The sequence below is a fragment of the Lipophrys pholis genome, assembly GCF_963383615.2.
Source record: "Lipophrys pholis genome assembly, chromosome: 6".
NCBI classification, from domain to species: Eukaryota; Metazoa; Chordata; class Actinopteri; order Blenniiformes; family Blenniidae; genus Lipophrys; species Lipophrys pholis.
Genome location: NC_137629.1, coordinates 1571975 through 1591208, shown reverse-complemented (window position 1 = coordinate 1591208; position 19234 = coordinate 1571975). Strand labels below are relative to the sequence as shown.

At 43.0% G+C, this 19234-nt stretch overlaps 3 protein-coding genes across 4 annotated transcripts in view; all 3 read left to right on the top strand.

The window, feature by feature from the left end:
* Positions 1–7072, top strand: part of prom1a (prominin 1a) — a 98551-nt gene extending 91479 nt beyond the window's left edge. The window contains exons 24-27 of one of the 2 annotated variants that reach the window (XM_080466132.1): positions 2424–2516; positions 2683–2722; positions 3866–3898; positions 4840–7072. In XM_080466132.1, the coding sequence (XP_080322258.1) occupies positions 2424–2493 (70 nt within the window). In that variant the 3' untranslated portion in view covers positions 2494–2516; positions 2683–2722; positions 3866–3898; positions 4840–7072. The remainder of the gene's footprint in view (positions 1–2423; positions 2517–2682; positions 2723–3865; positions 3899–4839) is intronic. The other variant, XM_080466134.1, reaches the window with a different exon arrangement.
* A 3175-nt stretch (positions 7073–10247) lies between these two features.
* On the top strand, positions 10248–12002 carry fgfbp2a (fibroblast growth factor binding protein 2a). The gene has a single exon (XM_080465836.1). The coding sequence runs from the start codon at positions 10275–10277 to the stop codon at positions 11016–11018; it is 744 nt and encodes a 247-aa protein (XP_080321962.1). The 5' UTR covers positions 10248–10274; the 3' UTR covers positions 11019–12002.
* Positions 12003–14289: 2287 nt separating this feature from the next.
* Positions 14290–16304, top strand: fgfbp1a (fibroblast growth factor binding protein 1a). The gene is made up of 2 exons (XM_080465983.1): positions 14290–14372; positions 14877–16304. The coding sequence occupies exon 2, from the start codon at positions 14887–14889 to the stop codon at positions 15499–15501; it is 615 nt and encodes a 204-aa protein (XP_080322109.1). The 5' UTR covers positions 14290–14372; positions 14877–14886; the 3' UTR covers positions 15502–16304.
* The last annotated feature ends 2930 nt before the right edge of the window (positions 16305–19234 follow it).

The window sequence follows — 19234 nt, the reverse complement described above, 5'->3', positions numbered from 1 at the left end:
ATTAAAAGGATTAATGCACTGATGTTAAAATTTAAAATTAAACCCTGTATCTGCTAAAAGCCACCAAAGAAAGCAACTTTCTATTACAGTTCTAAAGTTTTATAACTTGGTTGAAGTGACATTTTATTGCTTTTTATTGAATTTGTCAGAAATCAGCATATTTCTACTCAAACGTCACATTTACAAAAACCTTCAAAAGTTTAAAAGATGAATTGACGGTTAAAATAACAACAACTAACAACCAACAAACCCCCCCTGGGGTGAAAATAAATGCTGCTTATCAGCAGACAAACTTCCACGGCTGAACAAAATGTTCACAAACTACAGGGAGTGTTTGAAGCCACAACGTTCAGACGGTTCTTCCCCCAGAAAACATCAACGCTTGTTGGTTTGTTTTATTTTTTTAATTTTGGGTTCAGAAAACCACCAGCATGTACAATCTGTACTCTTCACATTTCTGCATCTGGTACAGTCACACACCGATCACAGAATAGAATAGAATAGAATAGAACCTTTATTGTCATTGTCACCAGTACAACCAGAATAAAAAGTGTCAACCCGTCAGTTCTTCATAAAATCAATAAAAGTACAAATGAAAACTGTTAAAATATAGAAATCAAGAACTTAAGCTGCAAGTTCCTACAACTCAGTAAACAAATAAATCAAAGAATTGAGGTAAATAAAATACGAGCAGAAGCAGTTTTGAGACAGAAGAGAAACCAAACTGAATCAGCTGTTTGACGTTGTATAAAATGATTTCTTCTGATTCTTCCTGGACCTTCAGCAACACCTTCAGCTCTGCTGCTCATCCCAATAATGCCTGTTTCTTTACAATCGTCAGCAGCGTTCAACACTTCTATCCAACCAATGAATACTGAGTTTACTTAGTCTTTATCGTTAAGCACACTGTCAATACCAGGATGCAGAAGGTTCAGCCTGCAGGTGGCGCTACCATTCCTTCCCTCCGTCGTGCCGCTGCGCGTTTTGCTTCCTGGTCTTGGTTCTACTAACTGCATGCCTGAACGTCGCCGTGAAAACTGTGGTGTTTCCCCCCGTCTAGAGTCGACCAGACTCCGGTGAACGTTCACCTCATCGTTGTGTTCAGAGAGAGGCAAGCATGCGGAGGAAGAGTTCTGCCTTCACTTCCTGTCTAACCTCTAACTGCATGTTGGTCGTTCATCCTGAGTTGCATTGAAACGGGAACAGACGTAACAGAGGCGACAGGCGGAGAACCAATCACAGCGTAGGAGGAGGAACCAATCAGAAACTGCTCTTTGTTTCACTTCAAGAACTTTAATAATAATAATGATAATAATAATAATCATCATCATCATCATAATAATGCGGCTTTTTAAGCTCTTTATTTAGATAAATATGTTATTTATTTATTTGTGGCTTCTTCTTTTTTTTTTTTTAATAATATGTCATTCTTATTTTCTTGAAGTGAAAACCGTTTTTAAATGCAATCAAAAACCTTTTTGACAATGAAGAGGCCGTTTGTAATCTGAATCTAAAATCTGAACCTCTCAGTTTGCTTATTTATATTTGGAGGCCAGTTTCTGATTCTTTGCTCCAAAACTGCTGGGAATGTGTGACGTCCTCTCAGTTGTGCATCAAACTGAAAGCAGCTCTGTAGTTTGATAAAGCTGCACATGGGTCACAAAAATAAACGAGGCCACATGCGACTGTAGAACTACAACATCAGAGTCGTTTATAGACTTTCTGTCTTGTTAGAGGCCGACATGTAACAACGACCCCGATTATTATAAAACGAAACGTAATCAAACCCGAACTGTAATAACTGGTCAATGATGTAACAAGATGCTGAGCCCAAAACTTAAAAAAACCTTTTAATATTACGTTATGGAGCAAACAAACTATAGCGTAATAATTCTATTACATCATAACGTCAGGCAATGATTTATGTTTGGACGTGGAAGAGAGCAGCTTCATTTTGAATAACACTGAAAGAATGAGTTCTAAGAGTTTGTACTATTTGTACTTGTTCTCTATAATCTATTTCACCAATCATCAACATAATGTATAAACATTAAACACTTTAAGATCACATTTGAATTCTTGTTAAATCTTTTTACATTATTGACCAGTTATTACATTTTGGGTTTTATTACATAAGACTTTATAACAGTTTGGCTCGTTGTTCCGCGTCGGGCTTTAACTCTTTACCTGAGTTGAGCTCTGAGAGAAAGAAGCTGATTTGCTCTCTGACCTTTGACCTTTGACCTCGTCCTCCTCTCTAACTCCTCGGAGGAGAAAACAAGTTTTAACCTCATGATTGATTCTGTACCGTGTGTGTGTGTGTGTGTGTGTGTGTGTGTGTGTGTGTGTGTGTGTGTGTGTGTGTGTGTGTGTGTGTGTGTGTGTGTGTGTGTGTGTGTGTGTGTGTGTGTGTGTGTATGTAGCGTCCCGACCTTTGACACTCTGAACAGGTTCCCTCGGGCCTCGGCTCCTCCGAGGCACATCGACTGGTGACCAGCTTCTCTGGCTCCTGACAGGTACAAGCAAACCGGCCAATCAGACGTCTTCGTTACTGGAACACGATTAATTTCCTTCCCTTTCTAGTTTCACACGGCCGCCGCCGCCACCGCCGCCGCCGCCTCGTCCTCGTCCTGCTGTCTGTTTAAGCGTGTCTGACGTTTCTCTGTTAACGCTCCTCCACAGCTTGTTCTAGTGCTTTTCTGCTGGCAGGAAAACCTTCACGGTGAGAATCACTCCTTTTAGATTCACTAACGAACCACAAAGTGTGAGTGTTGGGAATGTGCTTCGTCGCTCTGTATTTTACTTTGTTTGACTATAATTTAGCTGTAAAAAGAGCCTCTTTCCTCTCTAAGCGAGTTCATGTCTCCGTCCTGCTGCTGGACGTTAGTGAATCACTCTGATCATTAGTTTGTGGCTCTGAGGCTGTTTTTAACAGAAACGATGGGTTTTAAATGCAGATTGTTTTTGTATTGAAAGACTAGAGAGAGTTCAGGTTAGGTGACTTTCTCAAGCCTAACAGGAGCTGCAGAGATGTTTCTACACTACTACAGTGCTTACAGAACAGTTTTGTAAAGGAGCCACTTCCATTGTAAGCCTCTGGATTGTTGAAGACTCCGGCAGAGACACGTTCCCTCCTCCGGCGGGTCAGGAAATTACACGTTTCACCAAATTCAGCTAAAAGGAAAAACCGTCTCAAAGTAAGAAAACAGATTATGTAACTTCCACTGAGAGCAGCGTCACAGAATGAGGCTGAATTATCATTTAATATTGTTTTTGGGGCAAAACTGTCCAATCTGACATCCGACACTGAGAACAGGAAGGTTTTCTGTTCATCCCCGGAGAAAACAGAATTATTTAGTAGGATCCTGCAGGAAGGAGGCGAACCTGGACCATCAGTTGGAATCTTGTTTGCTTGTGTTCATCAGAGTGACTGCAAGAATATAAAATCTATTCTTTATTGTTTTGAGCTGCGAGATTAAGTTGTAGTTTATCTAATTTACATTTATGACTCAGTTTAATGTTCCTGACATGATTCACAGTTAAATCTGATGTTTGTCCAGTTAGAGGTGTAACATCTTTAAATGCTCTGAATATGATGAGGATGGACGAGTGTTTCCTCAGAGGAAAGCAGTGTTTTGTGTATTTGGTGTATTTGGAGTATTTTGTGTGTTTCTGTAGCAGTAGAAGTCTGCAGGCCTTTAAATTCCCCGCTGGAGTTTCATAAAGCATCGCTGACGTTTCACAGCTCAGCCGCAGCAGAATTGATCTCCTGAGACCGTCGCAAATAAAGAAATAGGATAATGTTTGAATAATTTACTCCGTGTTTTAGTTTGAATCCACTTTTTCCTCATGTCTGTCCTCGCAGTGCCCTCGAAAACTGGAACTAAAACACTCCACGGTGAGTCAAGGTCTTTATTTAATCACACACAACATTTACACACAGTGTAATGTGCAGTGAAATGCTTTGAGTTCATGTTCCACACCGAAACAACCATTTTATTAACAGGAGAGAAGAAAGAAAAATGTAAGTCTAGAACACAAAGACAGAGAATAGCATGCTCTGTTACAATTTTAATAATAAAGGAAATTAAGGCTCATGAAAGATAAAATATCAATAAATAAATGAGTTTGTCTTCTTTCTGCACAATGAGATCATTCAATAGATAAACATGAAGCTTCAGAGCCGTTGCTGTTCAGGTCTACTCTCTTATCAAGAACAAAAATATAATTTCAGAGTGAATTTTTCATCACTGGTGAGATTATTTCATCTCTTGGGATTAAATGTCAGTGGAAACAAAGAGTGAAGAATCTCAGCTCTGTTTAGATCAGCGGGTCGGACCGTTAAAATACAGCCAGAATACCCTTTACCTTTCAACATTGACATTTTACTTTGTTGTGGTGCCGAGTATACGTGATGAATATTTGGATATTTTCCCAAAAACCAAACGATTACTACAGGAAATGACTCCAATCTCAACATCAAGCCAATTTTAATGAAACTTTCTGGTGTAAGATCCAGTGAAAGGTCCAGAAACTCCCCCTGGCAGCACGGCTCTGGGGCTGATAGGAACCAGGTAGTGTCATGGAGGCTGAAGACATTCGTGTTTTCTTTAAAGTTTGGAGTATTGTCCTGGTGGAGTGGCAGATTGGAGCCTCCTCCAGGCCTGGTGTTTGACGCTCCTGTTTTAGATTTCCACTGGATACTGATAAGAACTCGTGCAGATACGGGTCAGAGGCAGGAAGCCCTGCTTCCTCACACAGGGAAAACATGCAGACTCCACAGAGAGCAGAGGAATCAGTGTGCAGAAGTTCAGGATCTTCTCTTCATGTCGTCTCCAGATGATCTCAGACCAAGCAGCAGAGGAGGATGAAAGCTCCTGCAGGCGTCGCCTTCCAGATGATTCCGACCTTCCATCACTGCCTTCAGGACGACGGCGGCCTGCAGGACATCGACTCTCCTCGGCGACAATCTGAGCCGAGCTGCTGCTTCCTGCTTCCTGCTTCCTGCTTCTAAACGTTTACATTGTCTGGAGGTGAAGCTCAGCCGGGGAGCTGTCAGGGGGCGGGACTTCAACTGTGATGATGCTGGAGTGATTTTATCCCCCCTGCTTCAAACTGGATGTCAGAGTTCCTGAAGCTGTTTTCTCCTTTTGAAGTGCAGCCGGTTTGAGCCGCTGGATGTGAACAGACTCAAAGTTCACAGCTCGGCCACGTTTCAGTGAACTTCAGCACGACTTCAAATGTTTACAATGACTAGAAGGTTTTAATTTCTGCTGGTGTTTGAGAAACTTTACAAATGATGGGTTGCCTTTGAGAAGATTCTTTCCCTACTGGACCGTGTGATGTGTTTACCTGCTGAGAAACAGTTTGGACACCTGAAGTTCATCACAGCTTCCTGTTGCAATGCATCCTGGTCTATAAACACTCTTATTCAGTTCCATCAGCAGTGAGCGTTCACCTGTAATAAAAGAAGTCCTGCTTTTAGGTGAAGAATTGGTTGTAACGCGCTCTCTCATTGAGCCACTAATGTTCTGCAGTCTTCTTGCTTCCATCGTGGGGATGTTTTAAAGTGGAGAACTCCTTATCAAGCCAAATTCTGCTTTTTGCTTCTTGTTGTAGGCCTCAGGTCTGTACTGCTCCTCCATCATCTGCGCGCTTGTTTCTTCTTTTTAGTCGCTCTGGACTCATTTTAAACTCCTGCCTTCAGGAGCTTTTTGTTTTATTTTTTTCTATTGGTTGATGTAGACGTGAACTGAGAAACATGCTGAGTTTTATCTTTAAAAAAAAGTTTTGGAGGCAAACCAATCGAGCCAGCCGCACCTCGCCTTCATGTTTACAGGTTAGAAATAATGTGAAAGGTTAGACAATCCATTATTCCCACAAGCAAGTGCTGTTAATCAGATAGAAGTAGAAAAGAGACGCATGCTTTATGGTTTACACGGCTGGTGGTGACGCACACCGGGAAGTCAATGTTCATCTTAACATTTAACTGTGTAGGATTTCTTATTGATTAACAACATATGAAGCCAAATGTAAGAATTCATAGTAGTATAAACATATATTTTAAATTGAAATGACTTTTAAAAGTGAATTAAATCAATAAATGTGAGTTTTGAAACTTTTGTTCCACAACAGTAAAAACAAAATATTTGAGGTTCCACATTTCTAATCTAATCTAATCTAATCTAATCTAATCTATCTATCTATCTATCTATCTATCTATCTATCTATCTATCTATCTATCTATCTATCTATCTATCTATCTATCTATCTATCTATCTATCTATCTATCTATCTATCTATCTATCTATCTATCTATCTATCTATCTATCTATCTATCGATCATCAACGCTTCACTATGACTAATTTTATTACGTATTATTAAGCTCAAGCTGTTTGTGGTTTAAATGTCCGTCTGATTTTCATTTACAAGATTTAGGAAACACTTTAATGGGAGTACAGCTATAGTTGGCATCAATAGATTAGTTTAGGAAAGTACTTCAAATATTCCACCTTTTGTACCTTTTTTATTGTTATTATTATTATTATTATTATTATTATTATTATTATTATTATTATTATTCTGATTAACATTTTTCACGTTATAAAACTCGGTGGTGTCGGATTAAAGACTGAATGAAAAAAAAAGCACATTATTAAATAGCTTGAATCTACTTCCCATTTTAATACTTTTCAAAACCCATATGTCTTTATACATTTATATATTCAGCTAGTTTTGAACAAACACAATCTGCTGTATTAATTCTGCTTTGGCTTCATTGGAAAATGATTTTAAAATGACTAAAGCTGACTTTCTAGCTTTTCGATCCCAGTTCTTGTTAGGATGGACATTTCCTCGGTGCGTTCACTTCAGCAGGACTATCGTTGGTTTTCTCTTCTGCTAAAGTCTGGATGTGACCCGACTTGAGGAGAATGAGAAAACACATGTTTGATTTTACTAAAGTGCTTAAACTTGACGTCGCCGGTCTGAACCCGGACGGGGAAACGGCGGGACCTGGTCTGAAACGTGACGCTCCGGAGTTGAGCACCGACGGAGCCGCGGTGGCGAGAAGACGGATTGTATAAATTGTGAATAAACTTTGAAACTCAAGGTATTAGTTCACTGTCATTCTTCTTCTGGGAGTTTTGTGTGAGTGCAAATATTCTGGTTTAAATTACAGAACTGGAAGTTTTTTATATTTGTCCTGAAGTAAAATAGAAGCGTGAATTATGTAACTGGTGGAAGATTATATCTGGAAGTCTTAGTTGGTGAGAGTGTACGTTATAGCGCCACCCTGCACTTACTGCAGAGTGAGCAGGGTGTAATGTGTTCCTGCTCAGCTATTTCAATAGCAGATGATTATGTTCCTCCAGAAGCTTCATTCTGAGGGTTTGTTTTTTGTTTCTTTCTGTATTTGACTAAACTCCTCCAGGACAACCACAGGCCTGCTCACTGCCGCTTCCAAAAGGGTTTGTAGGAGAACATGAGGGCAGCAGCGGTTCAAACACTCCAGCTTGTTTACTTACACATCACACACCGTCCTGAAGAGTGTGTGTTTTCTGACATTTCCACAAACTGTCCTTCGATGGAGGTTGTCAGACTGTTTTTTTCAACCGAGCATGAGGTGAAGTTAAAGATCTCCAGAGAGGCAATAACACAGCAACATGCAGACTGCTGTTCACTGGCAGGAGGGAAAACTCCTCCGCTGATCACATGGTTCACGTACTGCTGTCAGAGTCTATGCAGATGATTTAAATACATTTTTAATTTCCACTTCTGTAACATGTTCTGGATTTCACTCATTTCTGATCACGATGCTCATCACCACTGGGAACACCTTGAGTCTCACTCCGTCAACCTGGGGTTTGAACGACGACCCACTGTAACACCTGAGCCGGTACACAGTGGGGCGACATTAAGAATAGATACTACTGCAGAGGTTCCTAACCCGTTACCATAATTAGATCTGTGTGTGAGACTGGGTCCAAGCTGGTTATCGCAGGTAAACACAAGAAACCTGAACATTTCTGACCAAATAACACAAACTAGATGTTTAGAATATTTGCTAGGAGGTTATGCTGGTGGATTATTGACCACATGTGAGGTGATCTACAAGGATTAAAATCCACAGTGCTGTCCTCCACTGTCCTCCACTGTCCTCCACTTTCCTCCATTGTACTCCACTGTCCTCCACTTTCCTCCATTGTACTCCAACCCACTGTACTCCACTGTCCTCCACTTTCCTCCATTGTACTCCACTGTCCTCCACTGTACTCTACTGTCCTCTACTCCACTGTCCTCCAATGTTATCCACTCCACTGTACCCCACTGTACTCCACTGTACTCCACCATACTCCAATCCACTGTCCTCCACTGTACTCTACTCTACTGTAATCCACGCCACTGTACTCCACTGTCCTCCATTGTACTCCACTGTACTCCACTGTCCCCCACTGTCCTCCAATGTAATCCATTCCACTGTACCCCACTGTCCTCCAATGTAATCCACTCCACTGTACCCCACTGTACTCCACTGTACTCCACTCCACTGTATTCCACTGTACTCCACTGTACTCCACTCCACTGTATTCCACTGTACTCCACTGTACTGTTGTTCTTGCTTCACATCAGTGCTCACAGGTGCAGAAACCATCAGACATGCAGGTCCTGAGAGTCACAACTGAAGTGAGTAAAGTTTAAAACTGTTCTGTTTCTTCTTCCCGGAGTGACGAGAAGAAAGATGTGAAACTATGAGAACTTCAAACCTGGAGAGAAAAAACAAGAGGTTAGATGTCAATTAGTTTTTTTATCTGGTGAAATCAGGAAATACTTGGTCGTTTGGTCGGTTGGATGGTTGGTCGGTTGGTCGGTTGGTCGGTTGGTCGGTTGGTTGGTTGGTCGGTTGGTCGGTTGGTTGGTTGGTTGGTTGGATGGTTGGTTGGTTGGTTGGTTGGATGGTTGGTCGGTTGGTCGGTTGGTCGGTTGGTCGGTTGGTCGGTTGGTTGGTTGGTCGGTTGGTCGGTTGGTCGGTTGGTCGGTTGGATGGTTGGTTGGTTGGTTGGTTGGATGGTTGGTCGGTTGGTCGGTTGGTCGGTTGGTCGGTTGGTCGGTTGGTCGGTTGGTCGGTTGGTCGGTTGGTCGGTTGGTCGGTTGGTTGGTTGGATGGTTGGTTGGTTGGATGGTTGGTTGGTTGGTTGGTTGGATGGTTGGATGGTTGGTCGGTTGGATGGTTGGTCGGTTGGTTGGTTGGTTGGTTGGTTGGTTGGTTGGTTGGTTGGTTGGATGGTTGGTTGGTTGGTTGGTTGGATGGTTGGATGGTTGGTCGGTTGGATGGTTGGTCGGTTGGATGGTTAGTCGGTTGGTAGGTATCTTGTTTCGATGGTCGCTGAGCATCCAGTTTATGGAAGAAATAAATGTTTTAGGAGTTCAGGTTTAAGTAAAGTGGATGCCGTAGTAATAAAATGAGTTTGGATCAGATTGTGTTGGATTTAAGTGATAAAACTTGTTCCTTTTAAATTATTTTTTTGTTGAAACAAACAGTTTAATTTACTTTCCCAAATCTAAATCTAAATTATTTTGTGACTATAAAACTTTATGCTACGGAACAATGTTGCCTAAATCCATTGAATCATTGAGGTCTTTTCTTCTCTATATCCAGAGAATAAAGATATACTATCAGGCCCTCCTTATCCAGACGATGTTTTCACCCCAGCAGTGTGAGAATAGGCCTTTCTTGTTCTCTCCTAATGGGCCTGGTGATTACCCGCTGCTCTCCAGGCCGGTCTGGGTCTGCAGCTCAAGTTTCTGTGGCGTCTGCCTGTGTTTACATGTGGATGTGGAAATGACAGGCTGCACAGTCCTGAGCTCAGCCGCCTTTTAAAGCAGAAACCAACCTGAAGCCTTGATGACGCTCGTTTAGATAAGTGCTTTTCTCAGACATGCTACAATTCTCTTTTATTGAAACTCGTTCAGCAAACATGAAAATTGCTCACAATCATACGATTGGCATGATTGTACAAACCCTGTGGCAAGAGAGGCGGTTCCAGTTAAGCCACTTTGGAAATAGCTGAGGAAATGAGGGATCAGCATGAACATGGCAGCTGGTTGACTTGTGGCTGCTCCTCCAGACGGCAGCAAGTCGCTGCCCTCCTCCTCCTCTTCCTCCTCCTCCTCCTCCTCCACCCTGAATTCCCTCTTTGTCCGCCTCCCCGATAAATAGCAGGAGCGACCCGCCGCCTGAGCAGTGCCTCCTCTTCAGCTTCCGTCTGGCGCCATGTGGATGCAGACCGCCGCCGTGCTGCTCGCCTGCTGCCTCTGGCTGGTGAGGACTCAGAGCATCTGGGACGACCCCATCAAGTTCACCACCAAAGCCAAGGACTCCTGCACCATGACGGTCACCGGCCAGGGAGAGTTCACCAGGCTGAGGCTGTCCTGCCAGGGCAGCAAGCGCTCATACTGGTGTGACTACCTGGGCAAGCCCTACACCTGCCGCGCCTACAACAAGAACCCCCGCCACTTCTTCGTCCAGTTGATGTGGATCCTCAGGAAGCTGCCCAACGCCTGCCTGGCGCCCATAAACATCCGACCTCACATGTGCAGGAAGGAGCCCAGTGACGACTCCCAGATGGTCTTCAGCGCCGCCTCCTTCGCTCGGTCGGAAGCTTCGTCCAGGACGGTGCAGAGGCCTCAGCCGGCGGGGCCTCAGCCGGCGGGGCCTCAGCCGGCGGGGCCTCAGCCGGCGGGGCCTCAGCCGGCGGGGCCTCAACTGGCAAGACCTCAGCCGGCGGGGCGTCAGCCGGCGGGGCGTCAGCCGGCGGGGCGTCAGCCGGCGAAGCCTCATCCGGCTCCCACAAGGCCGGACTCAGTGAGGCAGGCAGCCATGAAGACAACGCAGAGAGCCGCTGCAGGACCGACCCCGCCTCCCGTGGAGAGCCACGCCAAGAGGACGGCTCGGCAGTACTGCTGGAGGTCCATGCAGGGCCTCTGCTCCCTCCTCATCGGCTGGCTCCCACAGTAACGATGAGCTGCAGCGTTCAACCAGGATCCAAAATAGATTTCACTGATTTTAAAAAATGACTCATGATTATTTACATCAGACTTTCCTCTGGCAAAACCCAAACTTCACAGATTTACATGTGTGATGAAGATTGCCTCTGATGTGTGAGTAAATCATCGTTTGGAGGGAAATCCAGACTGTTTCTCAGGATGTGGCTGAAGAACTGCAGCGCCCCCTTCAGGAAGAGTCATGTTACTGCAGGAACTTCTCTGTATATATGTCTGTTCACTTGTATATTATGGAATCACAGGAGTGCCAAAATTAAAAGGAAATAGATGTAAAAATATAAAGAGAATCAATAATACAAAAATACAAAGGTAGTCATATTCTTTTTTCTATCTTGTCTTTGCTTATTCCATTTTGTCAATGCTTCTCCTGTCTTGTCTTTGTCTTTTCCATTTGCTTTTTGTCATTGTATTTACTGGACGAGTCAAGCCGTCTGGAAAAGACAAAAGCAATACAAAGCAAATCAGCGAGGGCTGTGGGGGGTCTTTCTGTTCAGGGGGACTAGTCCATACCCGATCACACCATTGCTGCTTGCAGTGGCTATGTAGTAGCAGGAAGTAGACGCATATGCAGGTTTATTTGAAGTAAAAGAGGGAAAGTTAAATATGACGGACGTGGAGGAGTTGAGAAGAGGCTACTACATAGCCACTGTACGCCATGACAAAAAGCAAATGGAAAAGACAAAGACAAAACAGGAGAAGCATTGACAAAATGGAATAAGCAAAGACAACATAGAAGAAGAATATGACTACCTTTGTATATTTTTTGTATTATTGATTGACCAAATGTATTTTCTTTTAATTTTGGCACTCCTGTGATTCCAAAGTATATAATCTGCTTGTACCACTTGATATTAACTTGAATATTGTTTTTTACTACAGCCTGAAAAGGAAATGTTTTCTGTACTTGACAGGAATATATAATAAATGTGAAATTGTAAACTAATCTGTGTTGATCATTTTCGATTTATTGATACCTTGTGAAAAATGAAATATCAGGAAAGTCAGGTTTATTATATAATGTAGATCAGCATGAGCTATTCAAAGTGCTCTCCATGAAACACAATATATTTTTCTCGAATATAAAGTATGAACAGTAGGAGCTGAAGTACAGAGCAACCTGTTTAATCACTACTAGTTTAAATGGGTTATTTTCTAACATTCACATAAGCTGTTGAATGAAGATCCAATTTTCATTTACCTTAAACCTCAAAGACTTTCTGTCTGCAGATTTTAAACATAAAATGAAATAACAAATCCATGAAAAGGAAAAGTGTGGTTTAACTGCATATTTTAACTATTTTAACAAAAGAACTGTTCATTAATGTTTTGCTGAACATTGCTCAAGGAATACACATATTTATGAATATTTATTTTTCACTAATCTGAAAGAAAACATATTCAGCAAGGAAAAAAAAGATTACGGTCAATAAGTTGTGTTTGAGGGTTTAGAATTCTTTTCTTGGCTTTAGCTCTCTGAGTTGTTTCCTCAATCATTTGAATGATAAAAACTTTAACTCCAGCATATGTTCACCGGCTGGCTGGTTTATCACTCCGGTTCATGCAGGTAAGATGTTCCGTGGATTAAAAACCTCAAATAATTCCTGTACGCCTCCATAACTAATTAAACTTAGTGTTTTTGTTGTGAGCCTCTAAAACAACTTGAATTGAACCCTGAGGTTTGCACTGCGACTCCCCAGATCCTGAAACGACCATTTTGCCCCACATGCAGCTCAGGTCCTGTGTTTTCAGTTCAATCCGTGTCTGGTTCTCTCCTGCAGGAACATCTGGCCACTTTAAACATCACTGTCTAGCCTCTCTGGAGCACAGTGGACTCACAAAACGTCCAGACCAGGTCCTGTTCAAGTTATTGGCATTTCTATTCGATATTAACAAATCAGATTATGAGACAGAAGGTGAGTGCCTGAAGCAATTTGACACTATGAATTATTATAATTAGAGTTTTCACTTGTTAAACCATCCATCCATCAATCCATCTATCCATCCATCCATCCATCCACCAATCCATCCATCCATCCATCCATCCATCCACCCATCTATCCATCCATCCATCCATCCACCCATCTATCCATCCATCCATCCATCCATCCATCCATCCATCCATCCATCCATCCATCCATCCATCCATCCATCCATCCATCCACCCATCTATCCATCCATCCATCCATCCATCCATCCATCCATCCATCCATCCAGCCATCCATCCATCCATCCATCCACCCATCTATCCATCCATCCATCCATCCATCCATCCATCCATCCATCCATCCATCCATCCATCCATCCATCCATCCATCCACCCATCTATCCATCCATCCATCCATCCAAAATCTTACTGAGAAGAGGAAACAGCTGGTATGTCTTAAATAAAAAAGTTTAAAAAAAGTCCATGCAATATTTTAAAGTTTAAAAAGTGAAAATATAAATTAAACATAAATTACAGTAGTATTCCCGGCCTGCAGTGATTGGTTGATAGAGGAAAGAGGCGGGGGGCTGTTTTGTTGTATTAAAGTTTAACATTGAGGATCAGAAAAAACAGAAACACCAGTATATTCTTATTCTTATTCTTTATCTTAATCTTAATCTTAATCTTAATCTTAATCTTAATCTTAATCTTAATCTTAATATTATTATAATAAATGAGCTCAAACCATTCTGAAACTTTGCACACACTTCAGAACTGTATTATATGTTATGCTCATTGCGCATGTGTCTGGCAAAATGGCTCTATAGCGCCCCCTACACTGTTTTCACATTTGTAACGTCAACAAGCAACACGTTTAACACTTTTCACCTAAATGCAAGAAATTGGACGAGGTTCCCCCAACAGCAGAGAGAAGATTGCTTGAAAATGTACGTATTTCACTGGTGTCTGCATAGATGAGTTAGAATGGCTCCACAGCGCCACCTAATACCTTGGAATGGTATGACACCCTCACCCAAACCTCAACATGCACCACGTTCCAACGTGTCTGGGTGTGAGAGGACCCGCTCAGCTTTTATGATTGTTCTTGGATTTATCACGTGTTTAGTTATGTAACATCCTTGATTGATGATGGTGTGTGTGTGTGTGTGTGTGTGTGTGTGTGTGTGTGTGTGTGTGTGTGTGTGTGTGTGTGTGTGTGTGTGTGTGTGTGTGTGTGTGTGTGTGTGTGTGTGTGTGTGTGTGTGTGTGTGTGTGTGTGTGTGTGTGTGTGAAGGGGAGGGCTGATCGTGCAGCAGCAGGTAAAAGCTGCTCTCAGCTCTCATGCTGCAGGACTGAAAATCAAAGTTTCTCTGAAACCTTCAGGTAAGTCTCTGCTGTTTAATCCTCTGTTAGTGTGTATTGGAGAATTAGTGATGCAGAATGTGTACATGGCGTCTGGAACAAATAGCCTGTGGGATAGTTTTCTAGTTAAAACGTGTTGTTTTTGTATTTTGGTTACAAACAATGACATAGAAACTGATTCTCTGCCCTCATAGTACTCTGATATGAACTTTGGAATATTTGAATATCCTGTGATTCTTTCTTCTGCTTTTGAAAGGAGCATTAAAGCTGCAGCTGCTGTTTAATCTGATGGATTGTGTTCCTTTGCTCACTTTTATTCTGCTTTGCTCACTTTATAAAATCCCATTTCCATGCAATCTTTTATAAATGTAATAGCTTTTGTTTCACAGACTTTCCCTACTATTTTTAAACTCTTGGTTTTATTGTGAAAAGTGTCTCTGCTGAGGGATTGAGAGTCGTTTTCTGCCGGAGGAAATGAAAGGGACTTGAGTTTGGAGGGCTAAATGTGGATTTGTGCCTCTGCAGGGTGTGTTCCATGGCTCTCCTCGCCAACCTCACCGTCCTGCTGCTGCTGGCTTGTGTTTCCCACCAGCTGGCTCTGTGCAGCAGCCAGAGGAGCCCCGGGCGGGGGGGCCGGAGCCCGGACCGGGGGCACCACCGGGAAGGCCGGCACCCCAAGTCCGTCCCGGCTCAGCCCTTCAAGGGCAAACTGGTCACCAGAGCCAAAGAGGACTGTTCCTGGGCGGCGGCCGGAGAGGACGTCTTGGTCCTCAGGGTGAGCTGCAGGAAGGGCGACAGCAGCTTCAGCTGCGAGTACGAAGCCCGGCCGGCCACCTGCCCGCAGTATTCCTCCAACGTGAGGCTGTACTGGAAGCAGGTTGCTCGCTCCCTCAGGAAGCAGAAGCGTCTGTGCCGGGACGGCGAGGCCTTGGTCCGGACGGGTTTGTGTCGGCGAGCAGCCAGAGATGCTCACTTCAGACTGCGAGAGGAGAGGGGAAGTCCTCCTCGTCCTCCTGCTGAACCTCTTCAACCCTCAACCGCCGGATCCTGTCGGAGCGACAACAAGAAGCTGGCAGAGGAATACTGCAACGACACCTGGTCCAGCCTCTGCACCTTCTTCTTCACCATGATGAAGGATAACGACTGCTGAGGCAGACCGATCAGCTCCACTTCTCATTATAGAGTTGGTTTTTATAGATGCTTCTTGTTTGCTCTTTACAATCTTTTACATTTTCTATGTACAGTATGTTGTCAGTTGATCAAATTGTACTTAAGTGATAAGTTGTTTTGGTTTTTTTAAAGAAAAAAATAATAAAGATTCCTGTGAGATAAAGAAAAGCCAGTGACTGCCTGTCCTTTCTATTTCTTTTCCCTTTTCAGTAATGTGACTGAAAAGCCTCTATCACAGTCAATTACCTCTTCTCCGTTCAAAAAACCCATTAAGCAAAAGTCCCACCTGAGTAATTTCCGTCAGACTCATTATCTGTCGTCCCTCAATGTGCCGCTGACGGCGTTTTGCTGGCAGATTAGACATGTGAGCATGTTGAGTATTGACTGGTAGTTTAACCAGAGGGAGTGAAAGCTTGCATACCTTGGCACTAACAAGCCGAGGAATCCACTCTCAGCGTGGAGCCGTAAAACTCTCTCACATGTTCAGCCTGCATCATCACAGGTCCAGAGAGACACAGCAAACTGAAATCATATGGAGGGTGGAACGACTCCAACATTAATTTATCAAAACGTCCAGAACAGTTCTGAGTACATGCAACAGGCTGCGACTGTTATGAGGCTGCATGTAAGAACAACATGTAAAAACAACATTATATAGAGAATAATAGAGTCACTGCAGTCTGATCTGCTGGGAAGCAACTTGTTAGAAGCTAAATATCAATAAACCACCTCTAATCAGCAAAATGACTCGAATCACTTCATTAAACAAAGTATTCCTACTTCATTCTTGGGTGTTTTTTTCCATTTTGCACGTTTGTACTTCCCTTCATGTGAAGACAAATCTGTAGAAATTGATCAAATAGATCGGCTGTGGTCTAGCCTGGATATTACATGTTGTTTTTTTCATTAATTCAGAAAAGTTTAGTTTTTGATTTAAAACTTTTCCACAAGCTGATTTATGATCTGTGTCGTTACTAATGCTCAAGCTTCTGTTATAATGCTGATATGATGGCAAGAGTTAAAATGTGTGTGTTTAACAGTTAAACAGGTCTTTATATTTTGGACATTTCAAAATCCGTACTTTTCACTGCTACTGAGATAAAGAAGTACATTTTTGAAGTATGTGAGAATTTTTTCCAACTCTTTCCAGTCCACACAACACACAGGTGATGATACACACACATCGTTTGGTAAATTCAACTGATTTGTTGACTGTGAGACAGAAACCGAGAAAAGTTACTGACGTACAAAGAGAACATACAAACTCCACATAAGTAAAAAACTACTTTTATTCTCGCCTGCGCCTAAGTTTATATAATAAAAAAGAATAAAATGGCTTATTATTATTTCTTCTCATTTTTTAATTCAAAGTGTGAAACATGAATTTATAACCCTGGTTACACGACAGCGCTTCAAGTCAAAACAAAACCACCATGTTGGATTGTTATTACGGTGACTATCAAAATAAAAGTACCAAGTTGGATTGTTATTATAATGACAATAATAAAAATAAAGGTACTAAGTCCAGGTCTCTACTGAGCATGTGCAGAACTACTAGTTCCTAGAGCCGTGGTGTGCGTGTAAAGATTCTAACCGTCTGACAGACTGAGCCTGAGCGTTTCCAGAAACGTTCACATAACATCATTGTGTCCTCAGGTTTATTCTACTTTTTCATTTACTCTTTTTGTTTAAATATAATTTTAGACTATAAGTGTATTATGGAAGAAAGATCTGTCAAACCATTGAAGCTCTAATTATGCAGTGTTTTTAAATGCGCCTGTCCTGCTTTGGCAGCTCTTGTTTCCAGCGACTTCAGACTTTCAGACTGAACACTCAGGCCTGTTTTCAGTCTTTCTCAGATAATCACCTTTTCTCACCTGAAACATCCACGGCACACCGTTTGAGCCGTCACACACCTTTAAAACCAAGAGACAATGTTCTCCAAGACCAGCAGCCCCAGGGCACGCTGGGAAGGATGAATTTAAACATCATCTCCTGCTGTAACTAAATCCATTACCAACAGCTGAACTCCATCAGCTTCACAGTCTCAGCAGGGGGCCACTCTGGGCTGTGTAGGAATCTGGGATTGATAGACGAAGACCAAGTCGCTCCAGCAGCCATGGAGGAGATTAGAGGACAGTGTGAAGGTCAGCGCAGGGACACCGAGGGTATATTAAAGGACTTTTTACTTTGAAAACGCCAGCTGCTCTGAAACTAGAAGCTCGTGAAATGAGATGTAAGACGCTTTGTCAGTGTGTATTACTCCGCCAATAAAAATAGTTCCCATAATTGAAATACCACAAGAACACCTGTCTGCGCTTCGCTTTACAACCCCGAGGAACATGTGATCGTGCCTGCGTGTGCGTGCGTGCGTGCGTGCGTGCGTGCGTGCGTGTGTGTGTGTAATAAAAGCCAGAGCTCCAAAAGTCCCAGTTCAGTTGGAATAATTAGAGCAATTATAACTAAAGCTTGAGGCTCAGGTTAACACACCATGCTGCCCTCAGGTGACCTGAGGTAACGAGCAGCTCCTTCACACATTCACATCTCCACTCATTATCACGTTAAGTGGTATATATTTACATCAATTTATAGATAAAATACGGATCCGTCACATTAATCAGTCAGAGGAAGTCCAGTTCTCTAGATGAACGGCCACCGGTGTGTGTGTGTGTGTGTGTGTGTGTGTGTGTGTGTGTGTGTGTGTGTGTGTGTGTGTGTGTGTGTGTGTGTGTGTTCCCAGGTGGTCTGACTGCCTGCGGCTCCTGATTGGTTGGAAGATGATGAACTGGAAGTAAAGCGGAACAGAATCCAGCTCCACTGACCCTAAGAAGATTTGGCACACTGCAGAGAGAGAGAGTGTGTGTGTGTGTGTGTGTGTGTGTGTGTGTGTGTGTGTGTGTGTGTGTGTGTGTGTGTGTGTGTGTGTGTGTGTGTGTGTGTGTGTGTGTGTGTGTGTGTGTGTGTGTGTGTGTGTGTGTGTGTGTGTGTGTGTGTGTGTGTGTGTGTGTGTGTGTTTCTGGCTCACATGGCCCTGGTATGTTTGTTGGAATGAGTGTTTGGTCTCCTAAGAGCTTTAGACGCAGTGGAGCCGAGATTAGAAAGGACTGAGGGGAATTAATGAAACTCCACAAATCTCTTGTTAACAATGAAAATATTAAAGTGAGGAACTAACTCGTCTCTGCCATAATGATTTCCTGATTTTAATGTGTAAAACAACTAATTAGACCAGAAATTCAACCTCACCACTTTTTACCGATGGAATCGAACATCGAATGTGGTTTGCTTCAGATCCACATGCTCAGGGTGAGAGGGGGTTTCGAACCATCAACCCTGTGACTGGACGACGTTGAAGTTTGAAAATTTCATGTTTTATATGTATATTTATTTACATTTGAAGGATTAAAACTGAGCCCCCGGCTGCCTCAGTTGGTAGAGCACGAGACTCTCAGTCTCAAGGTCGAGGGTTCATGTCCCACGCCGGGCGCCACCTTCCCGTGGGCTCTCCACCTTCCCGTAGGCTCTCCACCTTCCCGTAGGCTCTCCGCCTTCCTGTGGGCTCTCCACCTTCCCGTAGGCTCTCCGCCTTCCTGTGGGCTCTCCACCTGCAGGAAGGTTCTTAATGGTGCAATGTGATCTGGGTGACGGTGCTCAGACTGACACCCCCACCACCCGGGAACGGATAAGAGGGAGAAGATGGAGGAGATGGATGGGTG